At 38.1% G+C, this 25,708-nt stretch overlaps 1 protein-coding gene across 1 annotated transcript in view; it reads right to left on the bottom strand.

Annotated features, from left to right (window-relative positions):
* Positions 1 to 25,708, bottom strand: part of nrd1a (nardilysin a (N-arginine dibasic convertase)) — a 107,746-nt gene that overhangs the window by 14,807 nt on the left and 67,231 nt on the right. The window contains exons 17-27 of the mRNA XM_060830451.1: positions 25,387 to 25,473; positions 25,108 to 25,227; positions 19,900 to 19,951; positions 17,311 to 17,461; positions 14,147 to 14,274; positions 11,822 to 11,987; positions 9,538 to 9,569; positions 8,006 to 8,144; positions 6,952 to 6,999; positions 2,008 to 2,060; positions 184 to 267 (exon numbers count right to left, since the gene is read on the bottom strand). Of these exons, the coding sequence (XP_060686434.1) occupies positions 184 to 267; positions 2,008 to 2,060; positions 6,952 to 6,999; positions 8,006 to 8,144; positions 9,538 to 9,569; positions 11,822 to 11,987; positions 14,147 to 14,274; positions 17,311 to 17,461; positions 19,900 to 19,951; positions 25,108 to 25,227; positions 25,387 to 25,473 (1,060 nt within the window). The remainder of the gene's footprint in view (positions 1 to 183; positions 268 to 2,007; positions 2,061 to 6,951; positions 7,000 to 8,005; positions 8,145 to 9,537; positions 9,570 to 11,821; positions 11,988 to 14,146; positions 14,275 to 17,310; positions 17,462 to 19,899; positions 19,952 to 25,107; positions 25,228 to 25,386; positions 25,474 to 25,708) is intronic.

The following is a 25,708-nucleotide window of genomic DNA, read 5'->3' on the forward strand; positions in this document are numbered from 1 at the left end:
TGTAGGGGGTGGAGGTGGGTTAGGGGTAGTGGTGGTAGTGGTATTGAGCGGAGTGGGAGATAACATTTTATTTGATGCTATACTTTGAAAATCCTTGTGCTATAATTAGTATTTAAGTCAATCTACGCCTGTAATCTCCAGTGATCCAATGCCTTATTCAAAGCATAAATAAACAAGACTCACTTAAACTTTGATGCCTGAGTTTCCACTGTAACTGAAAATCCCAAGATTCCCGACGTGTTTCGGCAGGAAGGATACACATGGTATCTGAAGTACAAAACATAAAATAAAATGAAGTAAGCCATTCTTGAACCAACAAAATGAGCAATTCGTATATATTAATAAAGCTGCATACAGTCATTTCTCCTATAGTGTGATAGTTGTGTTCCTGTGTGATTCCGTGCTATATAAAAATCGTGCAATACAAATAACACAGTATTGGCGATGCAAATATGCTAAAGCCAATACACGTTTTAAAAGTTTGTGCTTTAGAAACAGCGTCCCCTATTCATCAAATGCCTTACTGCAAATTTGCGTTGACAAGATGTGCATTATAGCAGGACAACTTGTACTTTCGTTATTTGCAGTCAAAAAGCGTGGTGCTAGAAAACCATAGCCAGTCAGGCAGCATCTGAGAAGCAGTAGAATCAATGTTTCAAGCACAAGCTCTTCAGCAGGAATGCTCGACTCTGCTGCCTATTAAGTCACTAACCTGGGCTATGTAAGCCTTAGGAAAGATACAGAGCTGAAAATGTGTTGCTGGAAAAGCGCAGCAGGTCAGGCAGCATCCAACGAACAAGAGATTCGACATTTCGGGCATAAGCCCTTCTTCAGGAACGAAACGTCGCTTATGCCCGAAACGTCGAATCTCCTGTTCCTCGGATGCTGCCTGACCTGCTGCACTTTTCCAGCAACACATTTTCAGCTCTGATCTCCAGTATCTGCAGGCCTCACTTTCTCCTTAGGAAAGATACAGAAGTGTTAGAAGCATCAGTAGCAGTTCAGAAAGATCCGAACAGACTGAAACATACTATCAAATTTTCTCAACATAGCAACCATTGTGAAAATAGTTTGATAACTCATTAAGTCTTATAAACAAATAAAGTGAACTAATACCTCCTGACTCTGCAGGGAGAACAATAAGGGTTTTAAAATTTTGTCCTGCTATTAATCAACACAGTAATATTTCTATTCTAGTTCAATCTTACTATATATTTTAAAAAGAATCTTTGTCAACAAAATAACTTTGTTGTACTTTGTTTCCTTCGTATTTTTATTCTTGATTCATGTTTTTCTCATTTACTGTTTATCACTAGCACAGGAATGTTGTACAACCAAAATAAACCATGCATATTTAACATTTACCTTCAAATGTGTACTGGGACCCATATTCATAAAGGGTTATACAAGAGGATGATTTCTTAACACTATTGTGGGTGTTCCATTAACATTCCCCTCTTGTTCCTTCAAGCTGCAGTTGCACCATCCTACATGTGTTTGTACTGCTGTATTTTCAATGTTATGGGATCAAGAGTTAAATACATCGTTTTCCACTCTAAACTGTAAAACAACTTACTTCTTTATTCAATTGAAACCCTGAGCTTGACATCATTTAACAAAAGTGCTGTGGATGCTGGAGATTGAAATAAATACATAAAATACTACAGAAACTCAATGTCTGGCAGCATGTTCAGAGAGAGAAAGAGTTCACTTTGAACTCAACAGACAGTCATTTTGGACTATAAATACTATTTCTGTATCTTTCCGCAGATGCTCCTCCCAGACCTGCTAAAATTCTCTAGCACTTGCTGGTTTTATAGTACTCAGCCATCAATTTTTTTGATTTACATAATTTCTTATGTACTTTTTTCAATCTTCATAGCATCCCATAGTACAAGTGATCATTTCAAAGTACTTTATCAGTAAATTAGAAAACAAAATTCTTGCTGGCAGTGATCATGATACAGTACACTGCAGATCATTAAGCATGAACAGAAAAATACCTACCCAAGTGTTTCTTTTGTCCTGAGAAAATCAAAACAAGGTTCTTCCATGTGCATCTGAAATTCAAGCAGAAAAATCTTAAGAAGAAATACTTTGCTTTCAATTAAATGGTTTTTACTAAATTCATTCATGGGATGACAGTAGGGTGGCATGGTGCTCAGTGGTCAGCATTGTTCCCTTACAGTGCCAAGCACACGGGTTCAATTCCAGCCACCGGTGACTGCCTTGTGAGAGTTTGAACATTTTCCCTGAGTTTGTGTGGGTTTCCTCCAGGTACTCCGGTTTCTTCCCAGTCTAAATATGTGCAAGTTTTGTGGACTGGCCATGCTAAATTGCCCAGTGTCCAGAGATGTCTAGTCTAGATGTGTTAGCCATGACAAATGCAGGGTTACAGGGATGGGGTAGAGTGGGGTGGATCTGGGTAGATTGCCCTTCAGAGAGTCACTATGGACTTGATGGGCTGAATGGCCTGCTCCACACTGTAGGGAGACTATGATTCTGGGATGATGTAGGCATCACTGACTGGGCCAGCGTTTAATGCTCATTCCTACTTTACCTCAAGAAGGTAGTGGTGAACTGATTTCTAGAAATGCTGCAGTCCATTTTATTAGGGAGGGAGCTACAGGAGTTTGATCCAACAACCCTTAAGGAATGGGATATATTTCAGAGCTAGAGTGGTGAGTGGCTTAGAGGAGAACTTCTAGGTGGTGCTGTTTCCATGCATCTGCTACCCTTGTCCTTCTAAGTGGTAGCGGTCACGGGTTTTGAATGTGGTGTTCTTGCAGCCATAGTATTTGTATGGCTAGTCCAGTTCCGTTTCGAGTTAATGGTAATCCTCAAAGGTAAGCAGCTCCTGCATTTGGCAACACCACTGAGCAAGCTGTGACAGGAATGCCATTGAATGTCAAGGGGTAATGGTTAGATTCTCTTGAGAGAGTTGATCATTGCCTGCCATGTGCATAGCATGAATGTCATTTGCCATTCATCAGGTCAAGCCTGGATATTGTCAAGGTCTTGCTGCATTTGGACATGGAGCACTTCAGTATCTGAGGAGTCACAAATGATGCTGAACTTAGTGCAATCATCAACGAATATCATCATTTCTGACCTTATGAAGGACAGAAGGTCACTGATGAAGCAACTGAAGATGGTTGGGCCTAGGACAGTACCTTGAGGAACTCCTGCAGAGACATCCTGGAACTGAGAAGACTGACCATTTTTGTGCCAGGTATGACTCCAATCAGTGGAGAGCTTTCCACCTATTCCTGACTGATACTTCTTTTGCACGCGCTGTTTGATGCCACACTAAGTCAAATGCTGCCTTGATATCAAGGCCAATTATTCTCGCAGTACCTTTGAAATTTAGCTCTCTTGTCCATGTTTTAACCATGTCTGTAATGAGGTCAGAGTTGAGTAATCCTCGTGAAACTCAAAACTGAGTGTAAGCAGATTTTTGCTTGTCAATTGTTGCTCAATAGTACCACTGATGATCCTTTCCATCATTTTACTGATGATAGACAGTCAATATTTATTGGTGGGTTGGATTTATTTTGCTTTTTGTATATATTTCTACATTGCCAGTAGATGCCAGTTCTAGTGCATTTCCCTCTTAACTTTGTATAATTCATTGTGATATAAAATGTATTTCATGGATGCAAATTTGGCTACATGTCAACATGAACTTAAGAGACTTTTGAAATGGAGCTCATAGCAATTAGATACAGACTAAAAACAAAACTCCAAAGATTCTTTTTCTAATTTGGAGCAAACTAAGCTAATCCTAGATGGGATGCTAGGACAGACCGCAGTTATCTGTATTAGGGAGGGAGGGAGGGTTGTAAATAAGATCAACTGTATGCTATTCCTGATTGCTATCCAATGACACAAGATGGAAAGTGTAGACTGAAGATCAATTCACAATGTACAGGCTCACATGAGAACATGAATGGTGCTGAACATTAATCAATCATTGGTGAACATCCCCATTTCTGACATTATGATAGAAAAACCGCATTGAGCTGCTAATGCAATGAAACTGCACATTATCATGAGGTATAGAATTTATACTGTTTTTCTGGGAATTTTTAAAAAAATATTCACTAATGGGCCATGGACATTGCTGGCTGTCCGAAGTTGCTATTGAGAAGGTGGTGGTGGTGAGCTGCCTTTTTAAACTGCTGCAGTTCACCTGCTCTAAGTTGACCCAAAATGCCATTAGGGAGACATTTTCCAGGATTTTGACCCAGTGACAGTGAAAGAACAGTGATATGTTTCTAAGGATGGTGAGTGGCTCAGAGGGCAACTTGCAGGTGGTGATATTCCCATGTACCTGCTGCCATTGTCCTTCTAGATGGAAACAGTTACCACTCCACAGACAGTTGAAAGAACAGTGAGCATTGATTCAGCAAAGCAATGCCCTCTTCACCCAACACACTTTCTCGAAATTCATTACTGATTTGGTCTGCCATCCAAAATATCTTAGACCATAAGACATAGGAGTGGAAGTAAGGCCATTCGGCCCATCGAGTCCACTCCGCCATTCAATCATGGCTGATGGGCATTTCAACTCCACTTACCAGCGTTCTCCCCGTAGCCCTTAATTCCTTGAGACAACAAGAATCTATCAACCTCTGCCTTGAAGACATTTAGCGTCCCGGCCTCCACTGCACTCCGTGGCAATGAATTCCACAGGCCCACCACTCTCTGGCTGAAGAAATGTCTCCACGTTTCTGTTCTGAATTGACTCCCTCTAATTCTAAGGCTGTGTCCACGGGTCCTAGTCTCCTCGCCTAATGGAAACAATTTCCTAGCGTCCACCCTTTCCAAGCCATGTATTATCTTGTACGTCTCTATTAAGTCTCCCCTTAATCTTCTAAACTCCAATGAATACAATCCCAGGATCCTCAGCCGTTCCTCATATGTTAGACCTGCCATTCCAGGGATCATCCGTGTGAATCTCCGCTGGACACGTTCCAGTGCCAGTATGTCCTTCCTGAGGTGTGGGGACCAAAACTGGACACAGTACTCTAAATGGGGTCTAACCAGAGCTTTATAAAGTCTCAGTAGCACATCTCTGCTTTTATATTCCAACCCTCTTAAGATAAGAGACAACATTGCATTCACTTTCTTAATCACGGACTCAACCTGCATGTTTACCTTTAGAGAATCCTCGACTAGCACTCCCGGATCCCTTTGTACTTTGGCTTTACTAATTTTCTCACCATTTAGAAAGTAGTCTATGCTTTTATTCTTTTTGCTAAAGTGCAAGACCTCGCACTTGCTCATGTTAAATTCCATCAGCCATTTCCTGGACCACTCTCCCAAACTGTCTAAATCCTTCTGTAGCCTCCCCACTTCCTCAGTACTACCTATCTTCTCCACAATTGATATGAAACCTAACCTTTTTCAATTGCTTCATCAATGATCTTCTCTCCGTCATAATGTCAGAAATGATATGAATCTTTAATGAATTTCTATAGTGCATTTTGTTGATAGTAAACACTGCTGCTACTAATCAACACTGGTGGAGGAAATGATGCCAAGTGTCCTGCTTTGTCCTGGATGGTGTCAAGTTTCTTGAGTGTCATTGGAGCTGTACCCATCCAGGCATGTGGGCAATATTGCATTATACAACTGATCTGTGCCATGTAAAGAGTGGCCAGGCTTCAGGAAGTGCATTACTTGCCATAGTATTCCTAGCCTCTAACTGTTTTTGTACCCACTGCGTTTATGTCATGAGTCCAGTTGAGTTTCTGGTCAATGGTAACCCCAAGGATGTTGATAGTGGGGTTTCAGTGATACTTTTAACACAATGTCAAGGGGTGGTGATTAGATGGAGATGGGTACTGCCTGGCATTTGCGTGGCATATATGTTACTTGTCACCCTGAGTCTGGATATTGTCCAGATCATGTTGAACATGGACATGCACCTACCTGAGGAATCATGAATGCTGCTGAACATTATACAATCACTGATGAACATCCCCATTTCTGACATTATGATAGAGGGAAGGTCATTGATGAAGCAGCTGAAGAAGGTTGGATTTCATAACAATTGTGAAGAAAATATTTTGGATGATAGCCTAAACCTGTAATGTCTTCAAGGAAGTGTGTTGGGTAAAGAGGGCATTATTTTGCTGAATTAATGCTCCCTGTTCTTTCAGCAGGCTAAAATTTTTCAATTGTCTGCAGAATGGTGAACAGATGACATGGAGTTGATACATATTCAGTTTTCCAAAAACTTTTGACAAAGTCCCAGAAGAGAAATTAATGATTAAAGATATGGGTAAAGAAGTAGAAGTAAGTTATTGAACAGAAAACTGACTCAGAACAGGAAACAGAACATTTTCATGAAGTGCACTGCTCAGGTTGAAAATATTGTAATATTGGGTTACATTAACTTCAAAAGAAATTGTCCTTGCAAAGTAGACTGTGCTAAATAGGTTGCATTCATCCCAAGTTATCCTGAGAAGTTGGTAGCATTGCCTTCTCATGAAACATTCTAATTGACAAGGGAGGAAAGAAATGTTTTGAAGAAGGTTCACTGGTTTCTCTCTGCAGATACTGCCAAATCTGCCGAGTTTCTCTAAAATATTCTGTTTTGGTTTCGAATTGTGTTAGGACTTTATATATTCTTGAAATATTTTTGTACACATGAACAAATTGAGATGTTTGTATTGTATTTATATGACTAGTTTCAACAATGGTAAAATTCTATGGTTATGACTGGAACAAAGGAGTAAGTTTATTTTCACAGTTATTACAACAGAAAACACAAAATTCTAAATAATTAAAATAGATAATTGAGCAGTTATTTGGAGATTATGGATTTCTTGAAAAAGATCATCACTGAGACAAACATTAATGTAGCATCAATCATTCTTTCAATATTTGCCATATTTTAAAATGCTAATCTCGCACAGAAAAAGCTTAGTATAATTTACTTACAATAAGTAGTTCCATGAGAGCATAATCTTTTACCTTTCGAGGACCTGACTGAGAAGCAAGATTAAGGTTAACTGATGGTATTTAAATTAAACTATTAATGAGCTTATTAAGATAAGGAGCAGACCTTTAAAATGAAAGGGCAAAGGCCCATATAATCAAGTGTGAAAGTTGGTACCTGTTTTTAATATTAATATAGTTACATTATATGTAGTTTTAACTGTTAACTAGATAAAATTTTATGCTTTTTAAAAAAACAGTACATGCATGAAAAATTAATTAATTGTTTGAATAAGTTTCCATTTAGCAAAGATATAAACTTTCACGTTAAAATGAAGGTCTCATTAAAAAATCCTCTAAAAATTTACTGTAGTAACAAAGAAATACAGGGACATATTGACAGAATATCAACATCAACAATGTGTTGCTCTGATGTTTTGAACAAAAGTGTGCGCGATGTGGGTATTAGTTCCACTCTTTCAGTAGATACAAAGATTTTTGATACTTAAAACGTTCTTGACTTTGCCACAATTAAGATTGGAACATTGCTTGCGAGTGTACATGTGAATATTACAGCATAAAAGATGGTCCAATAAATATTGAAAACAGATGCAGTTAACACTCCTCGATGGCAATGTGTTTGCTATCTCAGGCAGATTATATTAAAAGTTGCAGAGTAATGTCAGTTATGCTCTCAGAGGAAAAGCAAGGGACTTAGCATCAATTGTTGTTTGTGATAGGTACATGTCAGGCACATTAACCACATGCAGGGCTAATCAGAGAGTTGAAATAACTAAAATAGAGCAAAAAAAAATTACTGGATGTAGGTTTGCTCACTGAGCTGAAAGGTTCATGTCCAGACATTTTGTCACCATACTAGGCAACATCTTAGATGAGTCTCCGGACGAAGCTTCATCCAGAGGCTCACTGAAGATGTAACCTAGTAGGGTGATGAAACGTCTGAAAATGAACCTTCCAGCTCAGTGAGCAAACTACATCCAGAACCTCAACTTGAGCTACAAAACTTGCTTTCAATGAATTACTTTTAGTGACGCACCTGGTAATAAACAGTGACCTCCGAATTTGCGTCATGTTTGTTGAGAGAACTCACTTTACACACATGTGCTTTATTAGGTAGTTCCACTACTTTGAACTGGACAGGTACTGACTTCACCAGTGGCTTACATTGCAGCTTCCTGTTACATAATTAATATATTTCTTATTCATGAACAGAAGCACATAATAAATATCTAAATTTAAAAATCCAGTATGAGATAACAATTAGTAAACAACATAAATAAATCATTCCTAGTAAGCCAAGGCAAGTCAGTTTTTAAAAAAGTGGCGACAAAGTTTTAGAAACAGTACTTAAAAAAAGATATTTAGAGACATTTGAGTTAATTAAGGAGCGTCAGCACAGATTAGTAAAAGACTGATCACTCTTAAGCAATCTGACATGATTTTCATGGATTAACAGAAAACATTGACAAAGAGACTGCCAGCAACACAGACTATAAGAAAGCAAGACTTTAAAGAAAGTATTTAATAAAGTGACACACAAAACGTTAACAAAACGTATTCATGCAATAGGAAGATCACTGTCAGCTTGAATAAAATATCAGCTTAAGGACAGATAATAGCAAGTCATAGTAAATAGATTTTCAAACTGGAGGATGTCGAACAGTGATACACATCATATTTACTAATGACTAAAATATTGGAATATACAGTAAAACTTTAAAAATTTACAATAATATCAAACTTGGAGATTTCACACAAACAGCATGGTGCCAATACATTGCAATATGACATAAACAGGATAAATGGGCAGACAAATGGCTGATGAAATTTAATGCAGAACTATGAACTGGTGCATTTTGCAGATACGATATGTACTGAACCAGTTCTAAACAGCATGCAGGGCAGAAGAACCTAGGGATTCATATGCTTTGATTGTTAAAAATAGGAAATAGGAGCAGGAAGCCATTCAGCCTGTCGAGCCTGCTCTGCCATTCAAACAAATCATAGCTGATCATCTACATCTACACCATTTTCCCCACCATTCCCATATCCCATGATGGTATTTCTACATTAAAGATGGCAACACAAAATGTAAGTGTTCTGAGCAAGGCATATGGACCTTGGGCTTCATAAATAAAGATTTGCACTATAGAAAACTAGGCAAGTTATATTAAGTCTGTCTGAAATTCAGTTACTGCCCAAGTAGAATACTGTATCTAGTGCAGAGCATCACACTTTAGGAAGACCACGAAAGTAAAAGAAGAAGTGCAAAAGAGATTGATCTAAATGGTTTCAAGGATGAGGAAACTGAGCTACAGGGCCAGGCTAGAGAAGCTAGGGTTGTTCTCCTTGAAACAAAAGGAGGTCAAGGGGATGTCTAATAGAAGTGTACAAGATTAGAAGGTAGACAAAAGCATACCTCTTCCTGGCACAAGGATAGATAATGGACATAGATTTTTTTTTAAACAGAATATTGTGCTATTCATTGGAATAATGCACCAAAGAATCAGTATGAATCTAGGCTTTATAGACTAAATGTTTAAAATACCACAAAAATAAAATACTTACTGTACAATATAGTTTAGAAATTCAATAGACTCCTTGGGAGAGGAAAAAAAAACAAACTGTTAGTTTTATATAAAAAATTAATGTTATTTATCTAAAAGTTAAAAATGTCATTTGATTTAAGTGAATAAAGCAAGTTTAATGCGTATACAGAGTATCAGTTGTTTAAATATTAAATATCTTCTGCCAGAATGGGTTTTAATTGGGGTTAAATGTGAGTGATGATTTTCATCTCCGTGATATATAAAAAATATATGTACATCAATACATGCAATTTCCTATACAATAATATTGGAAAATGACCTCATTATGGCCTCATCTGCCTTCAATCAGCCAAGTCCTAATGGCACTGGCAATAATCTGAGGTTAGATCACATGCCGACATATAGAAGTTAAAATGATAAAGATACACACCAGCATTATAAACATGTATTCATATAGTACATTTAACATAGAAAGAACATCACGGGGTATAATGAAGAAAATCAATGCCAAACAAAAGAATATTAAAAAACAATTAAAAGTTTGGTTAAAGAAATGGATTTTAAGAAGAACTTTAAAAGTGTGTGGTGGAACAACAGCGGAGAAGAATAAGGGAATTCTACAGCATGGGACTCCGGTAGCAATGATATGGCCACCAAAACAAGTCAGAAGAGATAGGAGAAATATACAAGCAATTAAAGTGAGAGAATGGTGAACTCTCAAGGAGATGGAATTTTACAGCGTTGAAGAAGTTAAAGATAGAAGATGCCAAGTCATCGGAGGATTTAAACACTGGGAAATGTTACAAATGAGACATCGGTTTGGGTGATCATTCGCATATGCATTAATTCTAAGACTACAGCACCAGAATTTCCAGGAGCATTCAAGAGCAGGACCTCATGACTATTCATACCCACTTCTACCAAGGGAATACAAGCCAGATTTTAGTATTTAGTGGTCACCCTAGCTGAGATTACCTATCTCTCTACAGTTAGAAATTCATGAGATGTTGATGAGATAGGGGAAAAAGGTGATTAGGGAGGTGGCAAAGCCTTTAAACTGGTAAGATAAGGGAAGGAGCTACAAAAATCTCATGTTGTGCATAACCTATATACAGACATTATGCAAAAGAATGATGAAAAATGTAACTCAGTAAGCCTGAAAAAATTATTGTATCAGTAGACAGTAAGTAGCACAATGGATAGCATTCTTGGGAGCCAAGAATGGGAACCCTGAAGGTTGTGTTGCCAAATCAATGGCAACATAAGGAATATTTGACGACGATTGGAAAGGAGATAAGTTCAGCTGTCAAGGCCCAGACTACAATAAACAATGTAGATTGGACCAACATAGTAGGAACAAGGAGAAGGCACTACTGAAAGAATATCAGGAGTTAGGCTTTAATTGAAAAACAGAGCCTTGAGAGTAATCATCTCTAACTGTTATCAATCTTTAATTGTTATTTGAACCACATGTGAAGTGGCACAAAAGCAGACAATTAACATGTTGCTGAAGAGCTAGCATGGAGAAGAAAGGTTCATCAATATGGGACGTTAGCACTAGTTCTAAGTCAAGAAAGCCTGTACTAATGAGAGGAAAATGATGAAATGGTGAAGGCTTTAAACTAATAAAATTGGGGCAGGGATCTACAAAAGAATAAAAGCAGCTTAATGTAAACAACAGAGGAGAACTTAGGAAAGAATAAAGCAAGAGAAGATATCGATGGTAAGGGAATTAATATAGACACTGAAATAGAGAGGCAATCCTATTAAAAATGACACAAAAGATGTGTATGGCAATGGACAAAGTACATATAATAAAAAAGGGAAGCTGGAGGAAATCATGCATTCGAGGAATCAGACAGTAGGGATTACTGAGAAATGACTACAGAAAATAAGATGAGGAATTACAAATCACAAAAAAAAACTACAAAAGATATGGGGAGGAAAGGGAAGGTTGGATAACTACGTATTCAAGATAACAATGGTTGCTGTAAAAAATGACAGATCTCAGCAACGCAAAAAAATCTATAATGATAACATTAATAGATATTGATGGATCAAACACAGCAATAAAAATAGTGTGCATCAACCAAATAGCAGAAGGGAGGTGGAGGAAGAACTATATCTATAAATTGGGAACACAGAGTAAAAATGCAGAATAATTCTCCTGCTCGGGTGAGCGACCTGTTCTGTACCATATTATATGAATGTAGAGAATGGAAATAAGTCTTCATCTACAAAATTAATACCCTGTAATAAAAGCTTCCTGGCTGGTGAACAATGTCACAATTTAAAACATTTACTTTGCTTGTGAAATTTCCTTGCACTAATCCTTCCACAAAAAGATGAGATTTGAAGTTCTTCACAAATGACATCAATGCCTCCAGCGTAATTCCACCTTTCATCAAAGTTTGATGTTTCTGTATCAAAGACCACCGTCCATGTTCTAGAATTGATAGGCGTACATCTCTGCAAAAAGGCAACACAACAGAAATTATATTTATCAGTTTGGATCCAAGACAGTTGATGAGATAGAAAATCAAGACAACTTCACTGTAGACAAACATTTTTCATTTGTTTGTTCTAGCAGCTCCTTCCACCCAGTGTTGAAGGTATCCCTAATTTTTAAATCATCCTGTTCAGATTCAAGTTTGGGACAGGTTAGTCTTGAAGCCAGGTTTTTTAATCCCAGAGGTAGGAACACTACCACTGCTCCACAAAAGCCCTCCACCACCATGTTTTCTAAACACTCTGTCCATAGCTGTCATGACATTTCTGGAACAGATGTAATGAAACTGAGCCTCCTGGTTCAGAGGTAAGGACTCTACCACTGCACCACAAGATGTTCTACCCTCCATATATTTAGGTTTTCGAATCAACCTGTTCAGAGACCTCATTTCACACCTCTGGAGCAGATGTGGACTTACAGCCAGGCCTCCTGGCCCAGAGATAGGGACACAATCACAGCAGCACAACAAATGTACTTACAACCAACCAGTTCAGATATACCTCCCGATCAGGTGGAATTGAACTCAAGCCTTCTCGCTCAAAAGGTAAGGACACTAGCACAAGGACTGGATGGAGAGAGCAAAGCCTCCGAATGCAAATTATGTGGACAATTCACAGCAGTAGTATCCAAACCTATGACTTCAAGGGGACTGAAACCTGAATCCAAAGCCATAGACTGCTCTGTGAAACCATTTAAATTAGACATTTTCAATCAGTCAATCTGTTCAGACATGTTCCAACACACATCCGGAATAGAGGAGACTTGAATCCTAGTTTTTCTGGCTCAATACCCAGAGGTAGGGACACTACCACCGTGTGACAAGAACCGTTATGATATTTATAGATATTTTCTTTATTAACCTGCTCAGAAATGTTAGATATTTCCTAAGCAATTTGTTCAGAGATGTTATTACACACCTCTGGAGCAAGAGGGACTTAAACTTCTTTGTGCAAAGGTAGGGACTCTACCACTGCGCCTCAAGAGCCCCTAACTTAAGAGATGCTAGATATTTTTCTAATCAACCTATTCAGAGATGTTGTAATAACACATCTAGAGCAGGTGGAACTTGAAAAGGAAGGACTGTAAGAAACGGGATAATTTGCTATGAGTGTCTAAGGAAATAAGAGAGGCTATCAAATTGAAATAAAAGCCATACGAAGTGGTCAAAGACAGCATGAAACTAGAAGATGGGGAAAACTTTAAAGGTCAACAGAAAGCCATGAAGAGCTATAAAAAAAGTAAGATAGAACACGAGAAAAAACTAGCACATAACATACCGATAGATAGCAAAAGTTTCTATAAATGCATAAAAAGAAAAGTGGCTAAAATAAATGTTGGTAAATGAGAAGGAGCATTTAGTTATGGGATATGATGAAATAGATGAGGCATTGAACAGATAATTTGTATCAGTCTTCACAGTGGAGGATACTAATAACGCCGAGGAACAGTGTGGTGCTGGACAGGGCTTCCTGAAGAAGGGCTTATGACCGAAATGTCGAATCTCCTGTTCCTTGGATGCTGCCTGACCTGCTGCGCTTTTCCAGCAACACATTTTCTACTCCTGTTCCTAGTTCTTATGTTGAACCCAAGTCTCCTGGTTCAGAGGTAGGGACACTATCAGTGCACCATAAGAACCCTCTGTTCTTCAGAGATGTTAGGTATTTTCTAATCAACCTGTTCAGAGATGTTATGAAACACCTATAGAGCAGGTGGGGCTTGAACCTGGGCCCCCTGATCCAGAAGCAGGGACACTACCCATGTGCCACTAGAGCCCCTATTTTCAACTAATAATTTATTTTATTCAATCTATTTTTCTAATCAATCTTTTTAGGTGGATGGGTCTGGAATCCAGGCTTCTTGGTCCAGGGTAGGGACACAACCACTGCACCATAAGAGGGCCCCCCCCTTCAGAGGATTTTTTTTCCCTCAGTCTGCAACCTTAAAAACAGGTGATCTTGCAGGGGATTTGAATGAAATAGTGAAAAGTGACCAAGTTCTCAAGAAAAATAAATTGGATTGAAGTCCAAAAAAAAATCAGAAGCATCCTGAAACTAATTCATAAACTGACTTAAAAGAACAACTGAAGTGTCCATTAAACCTCCATGAATTCTTGACTTACTTTCCCAGTTTTTCTGGTTTGATTAGAACATTGAAGTAGCACTTTTTTAACTGTTCCCCGATCATCCCAAACACGTCTGGAGTAGTCGTAAACTCAGCCAGGTGATCAATGATGAGTTGGAACAGAAGCTGGAGAGAAACAAAAATTGTTTAAATGATTCACACACATGAATTTACTAAACATCAATTGGAAACTGAGAAAACAATTCTTTCAGACATTTGTTATATAGTATTTTTCATCATTTGATATATTATAATAAAGAATATTCAAAATACATTTTCTCATATACTGTATTGAATTTTTCAAAATATTTTTCTTTAGATAAGCATTAGAAGGTGTTATGGGAATATATCCATATGGGAATATGGTCCTTATGGGAACATACCAATCCAACTTCAATCTGGGAGCTTACAGATTGCAGCAGCCAAGATGAAAACTTGAACTCTAAAACCCAAGACTCCAAGTACACTGTGTGATAATTTACCCCATGCTATTATTTGCTGGCCATATAAGGGACAGCAGCCATTGGAATCTGCTCTGGCAGTCAAGCTTTTTCAGTGGTTGTCACTACAATTCTCAACTGCTTTGCTTTTGAGTCATTCCAGGGATGTAAGGGCATTTGTGTGATCTTAGTTGGCTGCACAGATGTCTAATGCCATACTTGCCTAAAACAAGCAATTATGTAAAGTTTGACACCAATTATACCAATCAGAACCAACAGCTGCTCAGGTTTGTAACTTTGGCTGGTTTCCCCCAAATGCAGGGTGTCACAAACTGCATTTTAATGGCACTACAAGTGATTCAGCTGCACAAGATGAGTTGAAGAAGACAGGAGGAGCAAAAATAATAAAGAATTCATGATGGGAACAGACAAGCATTTGTATGGCCATCAACTTGACTCCAGTGTTGTATGTTGCCTCTCTGGTGCCAGGGCTCAGGGTGTCACAGAGCAACTGCAGGATATTCTTCTAAAGCAGGGTAAAATCCAGGATTTATGATCCAAATTGGTACCAATGAGTTAGGTACTAAATGGGATGTGGTCCTGCAATCAGAGTTAAGGGAGCTAGGTTGAAAGTTAGCAAGCACGTAGTAATCTCTGGATTACTTCCAGTGCCACGTGTGAGAGTACAGAAATAGAATGATAAGGCAAATGAATGCATGGCTGGAAAAAGGAAGGGCTTTAGATTCCTGGGGCAAAAACTGCCTCTGGGGAAGATAGCACTTGTACAAGCCAGACAAGTTCCAGCTGAACAGAGCTGGTACTAAGTTCCTTGCAGCGCATTTTGCTACTGCTATTGGCGAGACTGTAAAGGGAATTGGCAGGGGTGTGGAAATCAGGGGAGAACAGTAGAGAAGTTCAGGGTGTCTGAGATAGAACTGGCAGTAGCACAGACAATAGCAAGTTTAGTAGGCATGATGTGGAGGCACAGGTGTTGGACTGGGGTGAACAAAGTTAAGTTTAGTAGGCAAAGACAGAGTAAAGAAAAAATGAAGTCTAAATCAGGGTCACTGTGCATGCATTTGGATGCAATGAGTATAATAAATAAGATTGGGAAGATACAGTACTATGCGGGATTTTGGTGGTGTGGCTAGAGCAGATACCTGACTCAAGGATGGGCAAGATGAGATTTTAAATATTCCTGAGTACTAAAGTCTTCAGAAGAAAATGGAAAAAGATGGAGAGGAGGAGAGGTAGCATCTTATGTTAAGGAAAACACTGCAGTGCTGGAGAAGAAGGATACCTCCTAAGGCCAAAGCACAGAATCAATTTGGCTAGAACTAAGAAGCCAGAAGGGTACATAAATATGTTGTCTATTGACCACCAACTGTAAGAAAGATGAAAAAGGAAAGATATACCGACACTGAAGACAGTCCAAAGAAGGTTCACTGGACTTATACCAAGGATGGAGAGACAGTCTTATGAGGAAAGACTGAGTAGATTGGGCCTATTTTTATTGGACTTTGGAAGTATGACAGAAATCTTATTGAAACATACAAGATTCTTAAATGACTTGGCAGCGTAGATGTGAAATCTCTTCACTGAGAGTTTCATTATCACAGAGGGGGTGGGATGGGGAGGGCAATTATGTACATTTAAGGCTGAGATAGGCAGGCTTTTAATCAGTAAGGGAATCAGGACTTATTGGGAAAACATAGAAAGGTGGAGTTGAGAATGATCAGTTTAGTTGTGATCGCATTGAAAGGTAGAGCAGACTCACTGGCTGAATTGCAAAGTTCTATTTCTATATTTTATGTCTTAAAGTAGACAGTATCCTCAGCTTTATTAACAGGGGTGTAGAGTACAACAGCAAATAGGTGGTTTTGAAATTGTTAGACCTCTCCTGGAGTACAGTTCAAGGTGCTACAATATAAGAGGGATGTAAGCACATTGTAGAGAGTGCAGAAGCAGTTTACAAGAATGGTTCCAGTGATGAGGAACTTCAGTTATAAGGATAGATTGAAGAAGTTGGTACTGCCCTTCCTGGAACAAAGAAGGATGAGAACTTTCTTTTAAAATCAACAAAAAAATGTCGATAACTAATCAGGGAATATGTTTGATATAGTTCAAGAGTCTGTGATAAGGGGTCACAGCACTTTAAAGCTATCACTCAGAGAATGGAAAACATTGGAACATCATGCACATTTTAAGAGTAAATGGGATAAACATTTCCAGCAGAGCAATATATAAAGCTATTATGCTAAATTTTGAAAACATAGAATCTATTGGATTTATTACTTCTGTAAAGCTTTGTTTTAAACCACTGTTTGTAAACTTCAATGGTATCCATCTCAATCACTTTCCATGACTCTAGTTTTTCATGGAAGATTAATCTTTTCAGAAAAACCAAATTATGTTAGAAATAAAAATATTACAACTGTTCTGCTAGGAGGCCTCCCGGGTTAGGCTGAGGTGTATCATAAAAAGTACATCATTCTGCATTCACGTAATGCCAAAACTGAAAGGAGTAAAGAATTGAGAAAAGAAGAATCAAAGAAAGGATTCAAATATATATATATTTACACTACTATTAGCCAGCTGAAACTTCATATTACTGTTCAATTCTAAGCATTAACTACAGCAGGCATCAAAAAGTTTTAAATGTAGATCTTACTGAAGCTTGTGTGCTAGAAGTATAATAGAATTCAGAATAGCACCTACTTACCCCAAGTTTGTGGTTAAATCCTTTCACTTTAATGATTAGTCCATGTTCTTCAGCCACTAATTTATACTCTAATTGAGCAACATCAGCTTCATATGCAGGTTCAGCTAAGTTATGAGCCACAATATTGACAAATAAGTCAAACAACACCAAGCTAGGGACAAAAAGTGGTCTCATATTATTACTTACATATCAGACATTGGCTATAAATACTCTAAGACTGAGAATTATTATAGCTATTGCTCAAACGCAAACAGACATCATGCAACAAAAAAGCAAGAACCTAAAAGAAACAAACAGAAATTTATGGAAAAACTCAGCAGATCTGGCAGTATCTGTGGAGAGAAAGCAGAGTCGTTACAGATGAAGTGACCCTTTTTTAAAACTTCCAGCACAATTGCTGCTGAATCTGCTGAATTTTTCCAGCCTTTTCTGTTTTTGTTTGCTTTTTATTAAAATTATAGAAATGGCTGCTTTAGCCCAGCAAATTCATTTATATAAGCCACTTAAAGTCTGCTTTGAAATTTTTTTTGATATTTAGTCACGTGGAAAGAAATGTCACAAAACTTTTCTCTGAGCCATGAAGTTAGAGAAGAAAAATTACTAAATTGTTGTTATTTTTGGTAATAAATTATACAATGGAGGAAAGTGAAGGACTGCAAATGCTGGAGATCAGATTTAAGAGAGTGGTGCTGGAAAAGCACAACTGGTCAGATCATTCCTGATGAAGGGCTTATGCCCAAAATGTCAATTCTCCTAGTCCTCGGATGCTGCCCTACCTGCTGTGTTTTTCCAGCACCACAGTCAGTGCTTTGATGAGCTCAGTGGTAAAGGACTGGGTTCGAGTTTGTAGTGAGAGATGAGTTTCTAAAATATACTATTTCAGAAGGTGCACAGGCAGATTCAATTGTGGCATTAAAAAGGGAATAGGACATAGGGACAGTACAGTTAGATGTACAGAATGCATGCAGCACTATGCAGCATTCACCAGTAAGTGACACTGATGGCACAAAGACGTTTGGAAAGAATCCCAGTCACAGAACAACTAATAGTCCCCTCTAATGAGCCAGAGTGACATACAATGGAAGACGACTCAGTGAAGAGGATTCTACCCCCACAAGATGTTGTTATCATCACCATCAGCCCGTTTGCCCTCTAATCGGAGGCTACCCCTGCCTGGAGGCTAGTGCAGCAACCTCTAGAGGTGCTCCCTTAGCATCTCTCTAATGAGGATAACTGCTGCATGCAATTCAATTGCAAGAAGACAAAGCAGGTTCCCTAGATCCATTCTAGAGCACAACATAGAAGCTCAACATAGAAGAGGCTGAGCGCAGAGGCTTCTTGTCAGGCAAATTATATACTTTGTTTTGTTAATATTGAGAGTTGATCCCAGAAGTGTTGGCCTCATTGTTTTCTCAGCAAAACTGGCAAAGAGGGATCAAGTGCTCAGAGAAAACTTTGAATAGAGACAATTGAAATAGCTAGCCAGGTATACACCATCTATTGGTAGTAAGAGTGGATCCTGGGGATTGTTCTCATAACAAATCAAAGTGGGTTCCAGTGCATGTAGTCCACCTGGAGGTTAGGGTTAGGGTTAGCATTATTCAAACCCACCACCATGCACAATAGCAGCAGAATGTGCCACCTAAAAGATGCAATACAGCAACTTGAGGTTCTTTGGATAGTACCTTCCAAACCCAAGGTCTCTACCACCAAGAAGAACAAGGGCAGTAGATGTACAGCAGCAATATTTCCTACATGTTCCCTTCCAAGCCCCTCACCATCCAGACTTGGAAAAACATTGCTGCTCCTCTGCAGTTGCTGGGTCAAAATCCTGGAACTCCCTCCATAATGGCACTGTGGGTGTACCTTGATGACTATGACTGCGGCAGCTAAAGAAGACAGCTCACTGACATCTTCTAAAGGGCAGTTTGGGATAGACAATAAATACTGGCCTATCCAGCAATGTCCACATTCTATGAATGACTACAAACACTGCATACAAAGTCTTGGACTATATCATTCATTAGATTTACATGGAGGTGACAACTGTTCTGACTTCACACCAAAGCCTGAACATTGCTCTGAGCAATATTAACTTAAGGGAGGCTTCCCTCAACATTCCCCCAAATTACTGACAAATACCAAAAGGATATTAATTTCATCTCCACAATATTGTTGAGAACAAGAAAAATATTGTTGCAGCAGTGTACTACATTTTTGTTCCTTTTTTTATTGTTGTACCGCTGGTAAAATATTATCACAAACATATGTCAGTCTTTTGCACTTTAATTAATACATATGAAGCTGCGCCAAACAAGTGTTTGTCAAATTGGTAAATTCCTGCATAACTAATGACAAGCAACAAGAGCTAGACAGTTTGCTGGTCAGCCATAACATGGTTCCCAGTGCCAGATAAATAAGTGCAGAGTTAGCAGCAGTAAGTAATCTGGGAAAAACTAAGAACTGCAAATATTTGGCTGTGATATCAGTTAATTAATTTACTGAAAATAGTCATTCTTAGCCTCAGCTTAACAAATGTGTGATACATCTATGATGAGTTATTTGGTCATTATATAAATAGATGCTTACTTTTCTGGGCTTTTATGAATGTGAGGCGATATCAAGTGGAATCGGATATAACCTGTAAAGTAAAAATGTATGTGAATATCATAAAAAGCCAATATAATTAGCTGAAAATATTTACGTACATGCACATTAAAAACTATAAAGGTATACTGTAAAAGTAATATCCATAATTACACTAGATTATTTGAATAGAAATACATACATAAAATTACAGTATAATGCATAAATTTCACCATTATTACACACTTACCAAGTTTTTTTAAAACATGTCACTATTAATTCCACCATACTGAACTTCACAGAGTAACAATGTTTCAAAGAGGTAAAGCATGTTGACATATGCTCTACAGAGGCAGGAAGAACACAAACTTTAGGATGCAAGAAACATGCTCATGAAAGTTACCATCAAATTAGTGAAAATAGTGAGAAAAACCAAAAGCCATCTGCTCAGGAAGGAATGCGGAATGAAATAAACCAACCATTCATCAAAAAAAAAGCAAAAGAGGAAAGCAAATTGCTTCCTCAATAAAATATAATGGCATAAAAATCATGAATGAGATCAATAATAATATTGTGCTCTAGAATTACAAAGAAGTAAATGGACCTGACATTTATAGTAAGTAGCAACAAAAGAACTGACCTCAATGTCTTTTAGTTAAGAGCAAAACTTAGTTATATTTCTCCTTCTGATCCAGCAGACACTACCCATGGAGTTCAGATCTGGATTTCAAATAGTTGTATTAGGCTTGGCTGTGATGCCTTTAATGGACTTACTAGCCTGATGTCAAGTTTAAGGTCATCTGTCGGGCTACAGAGTAACCTCCAAGGCAAGGGGGAAGATCTGCTTGTTATGGTGGACAAGAGTGCTAACAACATAAGTAGGACTAAGAAAGAAGTTCTGGTTGGAGTATACAAGCATGCCAGGGTCTAAATTCTCAAGGAGAATCTAAAAGATATTAATCTCTAGATTATTACCTGAAGCATAAGCAAATTGGCATTGGGTAAATAGATGACTGAATGGCTCAAAGGTTAGTACAGAAAACAGTTTCAATTTATGACACATTGGCATGAACTGGACAAAGCAAGAGCTGAACTGCTGGGATAGTCTTCACCTGAACTGTGCTGGGGCCAGTGTTAGGATGTGGAGAGAGGCTTTAATCTATAGAGTAGGGGTGGAACTGAACAAGTGAGAAGTGATGTGATAAATCACAGGAAAGAACAAGAAAATAGAGCAGGGTAGTGATTTGGCTAATAATAACTACAGTGTGACAGAAAGAGCCAGTGTACGAACTTTGAATGCATTAGCAGATCAGACCAAAGATTGCAGAAAGTATAAAAAGGCAAAGTTAAAGGCTCTGTTCTGAATGCTTGCAGCATCACAAAATCAACAGTTAGCAGATAGAAATATATAGATATGATTTTAGCCATCACAGGAATGGGTAATCAAATATGGAACCTGAACATTGAAAAGTACCTGACATTCCAAAAACATAAACTAGGAAAACATAATATGATGGCTCTATTAATTAAGGATGTCAGTAATACAGTAATGAGAGGTCATGAGGGCAAGATGTAGAAGCCACCACCATCAATATTCTGTGGGCTATCATTAACCAGAAATGAATTTGGGCCAGCTATATAAACACTGTGGCTACAAGAGCAGATCAGAGATTGGAAAGTCTTCAGCAAGTAACTCATCCCATCTCCCAATGCTGTCCACCATCTACAAGGCACAAGTCTGGAGAATGATACAATATGCTCCACTGGTCTAGATGAATGCAGTTCATAAAACACTCAAGATGCTTGACATCATTCAGGACTGCACCTCCTAGCCACATCCCCCTCACATTTATCTCTCAGCCCCGGCTCACAAGCCTCAATCCTGATGAAGAGCTCATGCCCGAAACGCCGATTCTCCTGCTCCTCGGATGTTACCTGACTTGCTGCACTTTTTCAGCACCACGCTAGACTCTGACCTCCAGCATCTGCAGTCCTCATTTTCCCCATCATTCAGGACAAAGCAGCCCAGTTCAGTGCCAGTTCATCTACCACTTTCACCATTCACGCACAATGCACATCAAAATGTTGCAGTGAATTGAAAGATAACAGGTCATTAGGGGTGATGTTTATACAATTACATGGGACAGTGCATACAGGAATAGGTATTGCAATAATCATGGTAGACTGGATGAATCAGATTAGCAAAGGTAGCCTAGTAAATGCGCTTATGAAATGTAGTTGGGGCAATTTCCTGAGCAGTATGTTCTAGAGTCAACCATAAAATCCCTACAGTGACAAAGCAAGCCATTTAGCCCATTAAGTCCACACTGACCCTCTGAATAGCATCCCTCCAACGTACTCCATTCCCTATAACTGTGCATTTCTCAGGGCTACTCCACCTAGCCTACACATGCCTGGACACAATGGGAAATTTGGCATGGCCAATCCATCTAACCTGCACATCTTTGGACTGCGGAAAGAAACCGGAGCACCTGGAGGAAACCCACACAGACTCAGGGGAAATGTGAAAACTCCACACAGAGACAGAGATAGTCACCGGAGGGTGGAATTAAATCTGGGTCCCCGGCACTGTGAGGCAGCAGTGTTAACTACTGAGCCACAGTGCTATCCCTAAGGGTAGAAAGCTTTTCTAGACCAGATAATAAGCAATGAAATCGGATAAATCAATAACCTCAAAGTAAAGGAGCCTCTACTGACAATGATCATAACATGACAGAATATTACATTTAGTTTAAAAAAAAGGGAGAAGTGTGGGTCTCAAAACAGTGTTTGAAAACCCTAAAGGAATTACAAACAGATGAAGGCAGAGCTAACTAAAGTGGGAGCTAAAGATAAAACAGTATCAATGCAGTAAAAGGTTTTTAAGGATATTTAATAAGACTTATCAATGAATAATCCCTATAAGGAAGAAAGATTCTTCGACAAGCATCAACTCCGACTAAATAAGTGTGTTAGGGATTGTATTAGACAGGAAGAAAACTCTATAAGTCTGTTATTCTTCAGTGAGTGGGTTGGTCAGATTTTAGAAACCAGCAAAAATAAAGACTAAAGAATAAGTAAAAGGAGTAGTAGACGGTAGTAGATTAGCCAGCTTTAAGTACATTTAAGTCATCATTGGACAAGCATATGGACGTACATGGAATAGTGTAGATTAGATGGGCTTCAGATTGGTATGACAGGTTGGCACAACATCAAGGTCCAAAGGGCTTGATAATAAATCTGCTGATAACACCAAGATAAGAGGGAAAGTAAGTAATAAATAGAAGCAAGAAAATATACAAAGGGAAATGGACCAGGAGACTTTGAAAAAAAATGGCAGATGGGCCAGAAGTGGGAAAATGTGAACTTGTCCACTTTGTAATGATGAGAAAAGTTCCTGAACACTCTGAGGTATAGAGAAATCTGGTGTGCTAGTACATGAATCACAAAAAGTGAGTACTATTATGATCCTAGCTGATTTATTACCAGACAAGTATAGAGTCATAGTCATAATCATAAGATCACAGACAGGGTCCAAACTTGATAGATCATAACTCTATTTGCATTAGTTTTAACAAAGTAGTATCTTGCTGAACCCCCAGAAGCACACAATGCTGTAGATCCTACTTTAACTACAAAATGAAGTTTATTACAAAATGAATGTATATAAAATAGAATAATCTGAACGATCGTATCATACAAATTCAAATGGTTCTGAACACAAGATAAAAGTATAAACATATTAATGACAAAACACTTCTTTATAAAATGGAAAGAAAGAGAGAAAGAAAGAAAGCAACTTTTGTATAGCACCCAAAACATCTTTCCTCGAATAGTTCCAAAAATACCACGCATAATAAACTCAAATCCCTGTATCCACACTTTGGTAGTTTACGTCATTTACGACTACAAAGTAGAACTACCAAACATCTTGTTGTCAAGATGCTCACTTTAATAATCACTTCTGGGATTTTATCCTGACATCTTTGATATGGGATTAAATGTTTCATTTCAAGGTGATCTAATTCACTAAACTTATCACTGCATTCTCAGGAGCAACATTCCAAACAGTCATCCTGTTGCAAGACTTTACCAACAACATTATACAAAGATGAAGCTGTAACTAAAAGTCTCAGTTATGGGTATTTCCATTACATTTTTAAAAAATTCTAAAACTCTCTAACAAACTTTTGAGGCCCAATTATTTACCATTCTGATTCACAAATGATTTAAAATAAATAAAACTCCATTTGCGCACAAATCCATTCACTCTGGGGCCAGGCTTCAAAAACTCTTTTTAACAGAAATTGCATTGGTTACAGAAATACTTAAATGTTATCTATTAAGCTAAGAAACAAAGAAAGCCCACCAGTTACTAATTCATACACCAGACCCAAAATCACTCCAAATATTATACATACAAATCCCACAGTTTACATCACTGTATGCAGATACAGCAAGTTCCTAGGTATGCAAATTGATTGTTGCTATTTATTACAAGGAAAATGGAATATACAAGTAGGGAGGTTTCACTGCAACTGTATGGATCCTTAGTGAGGCCGCATATTGAATATAGTGCATAATTTCGGTCTCCTTATTTCTAAAAATGATATAATTGCTTTAAGAGCAGTTTAGAGAAGGTTCACACAAATCATTCCTTGGATGAGGTGGTTATCCTCTGAACGAAGGCTGGACAGGCTAGGCCAGTTTGGATTGATCTTACTGGTACATACAAGACCCTAAGACCCAAGAGGTTGAATACTGGAGAGATATTTTCTTTTATAGAGAATAAAACTAGGAGACAGTTTAAATATAACGGGTTTCCCTTTCAGAGAGATGAGGAGAATCCTTTCTTCTCTCAGAGGACTGTTAGTCAGTGGATTTTTTTTTCTCGAGAAACTAGTGGAGGCTGTATCATTTAATTCACTCAAGGCAGAGTCAGATCAATTTTATGGGAATCTAGAGTTATGAGAGGAGACTGGCAATGGATTAAGAATACAACCATATCAGACATTACCTTACTGAATTGTGAAGCAGACTCAACGGACTGAATGGCCTAATCCTCCTAAGTATTACAGATTCCTACAGATCAGTAATGATCACTTGCTACAGGAAGGTAATCAGCTTTTTAGAATTGTAGAAATGCATGAACTGCTGCTGCCCCTTTCACTTACTGCAACTGAGGCAAAGAGAAGAAATCAGGTAACTTACCTTTAGGAATTTGAAACTTGGTATCTTTTTTGTACCACAGGCGACCATTTTTGTTATCCAAAATTTTCACTGGGTACAGGGTATCTGCACGATCAGATTTCTTCAGTGCAAAATCAGTTGCTAAGAAAAAAAAAGAGGCACCATTAATTTTATTACTGATTTTAAAAAATAATTAATTAAATTATCCTTAATAAACTTCTGTAGTTTTTTTTTCCCCAAAGATCCTATTGTGATTTTATTTAGCTGTAAAGCAAAATACAAACTTTAAAAATGGCTCACCTATATACTTGTTTTCTCTTGGTAGATGAAGAGCATTATTTAATGGAAAGTCACCTGCCCATAAATCAGCCCAATACTTGTCAATGTCTGTCAGCAACAGATGAAAGAAAAAAGTCCTGTTAAGTAATGGACTGCCTGAAAAAATTATGATTTCTTTGCCTCTTCTTAAAGAAGGGATAGACATGTTCATCTATGACGAAATGGATAAAAGAAGCAATGTGCAAGAAGCTGTGCAAGAAATCACAGAGAATGAAAACCATTGAAGATTATTTCAAAACAAATTGATTTTATATAAATTGGTACTTTAAATGTGTTAAAAATA

Source organism: Hemiscyllium ocellatum, chromosome 9 (assembly GCF_020745735.1).
Source record: "Hemiscyllium ocellatum isolate sHemOce1 chromosome 9, sHemOce1.pat.X.cur, whole genome shotgun sequence".
NCBI lineage: Eukaryota > Metazoa > Chordata > Chondrichthyes > Orectolobiformes > Hemiscylliidae > Hemiscyllium > Hemiscyllium ocellatum.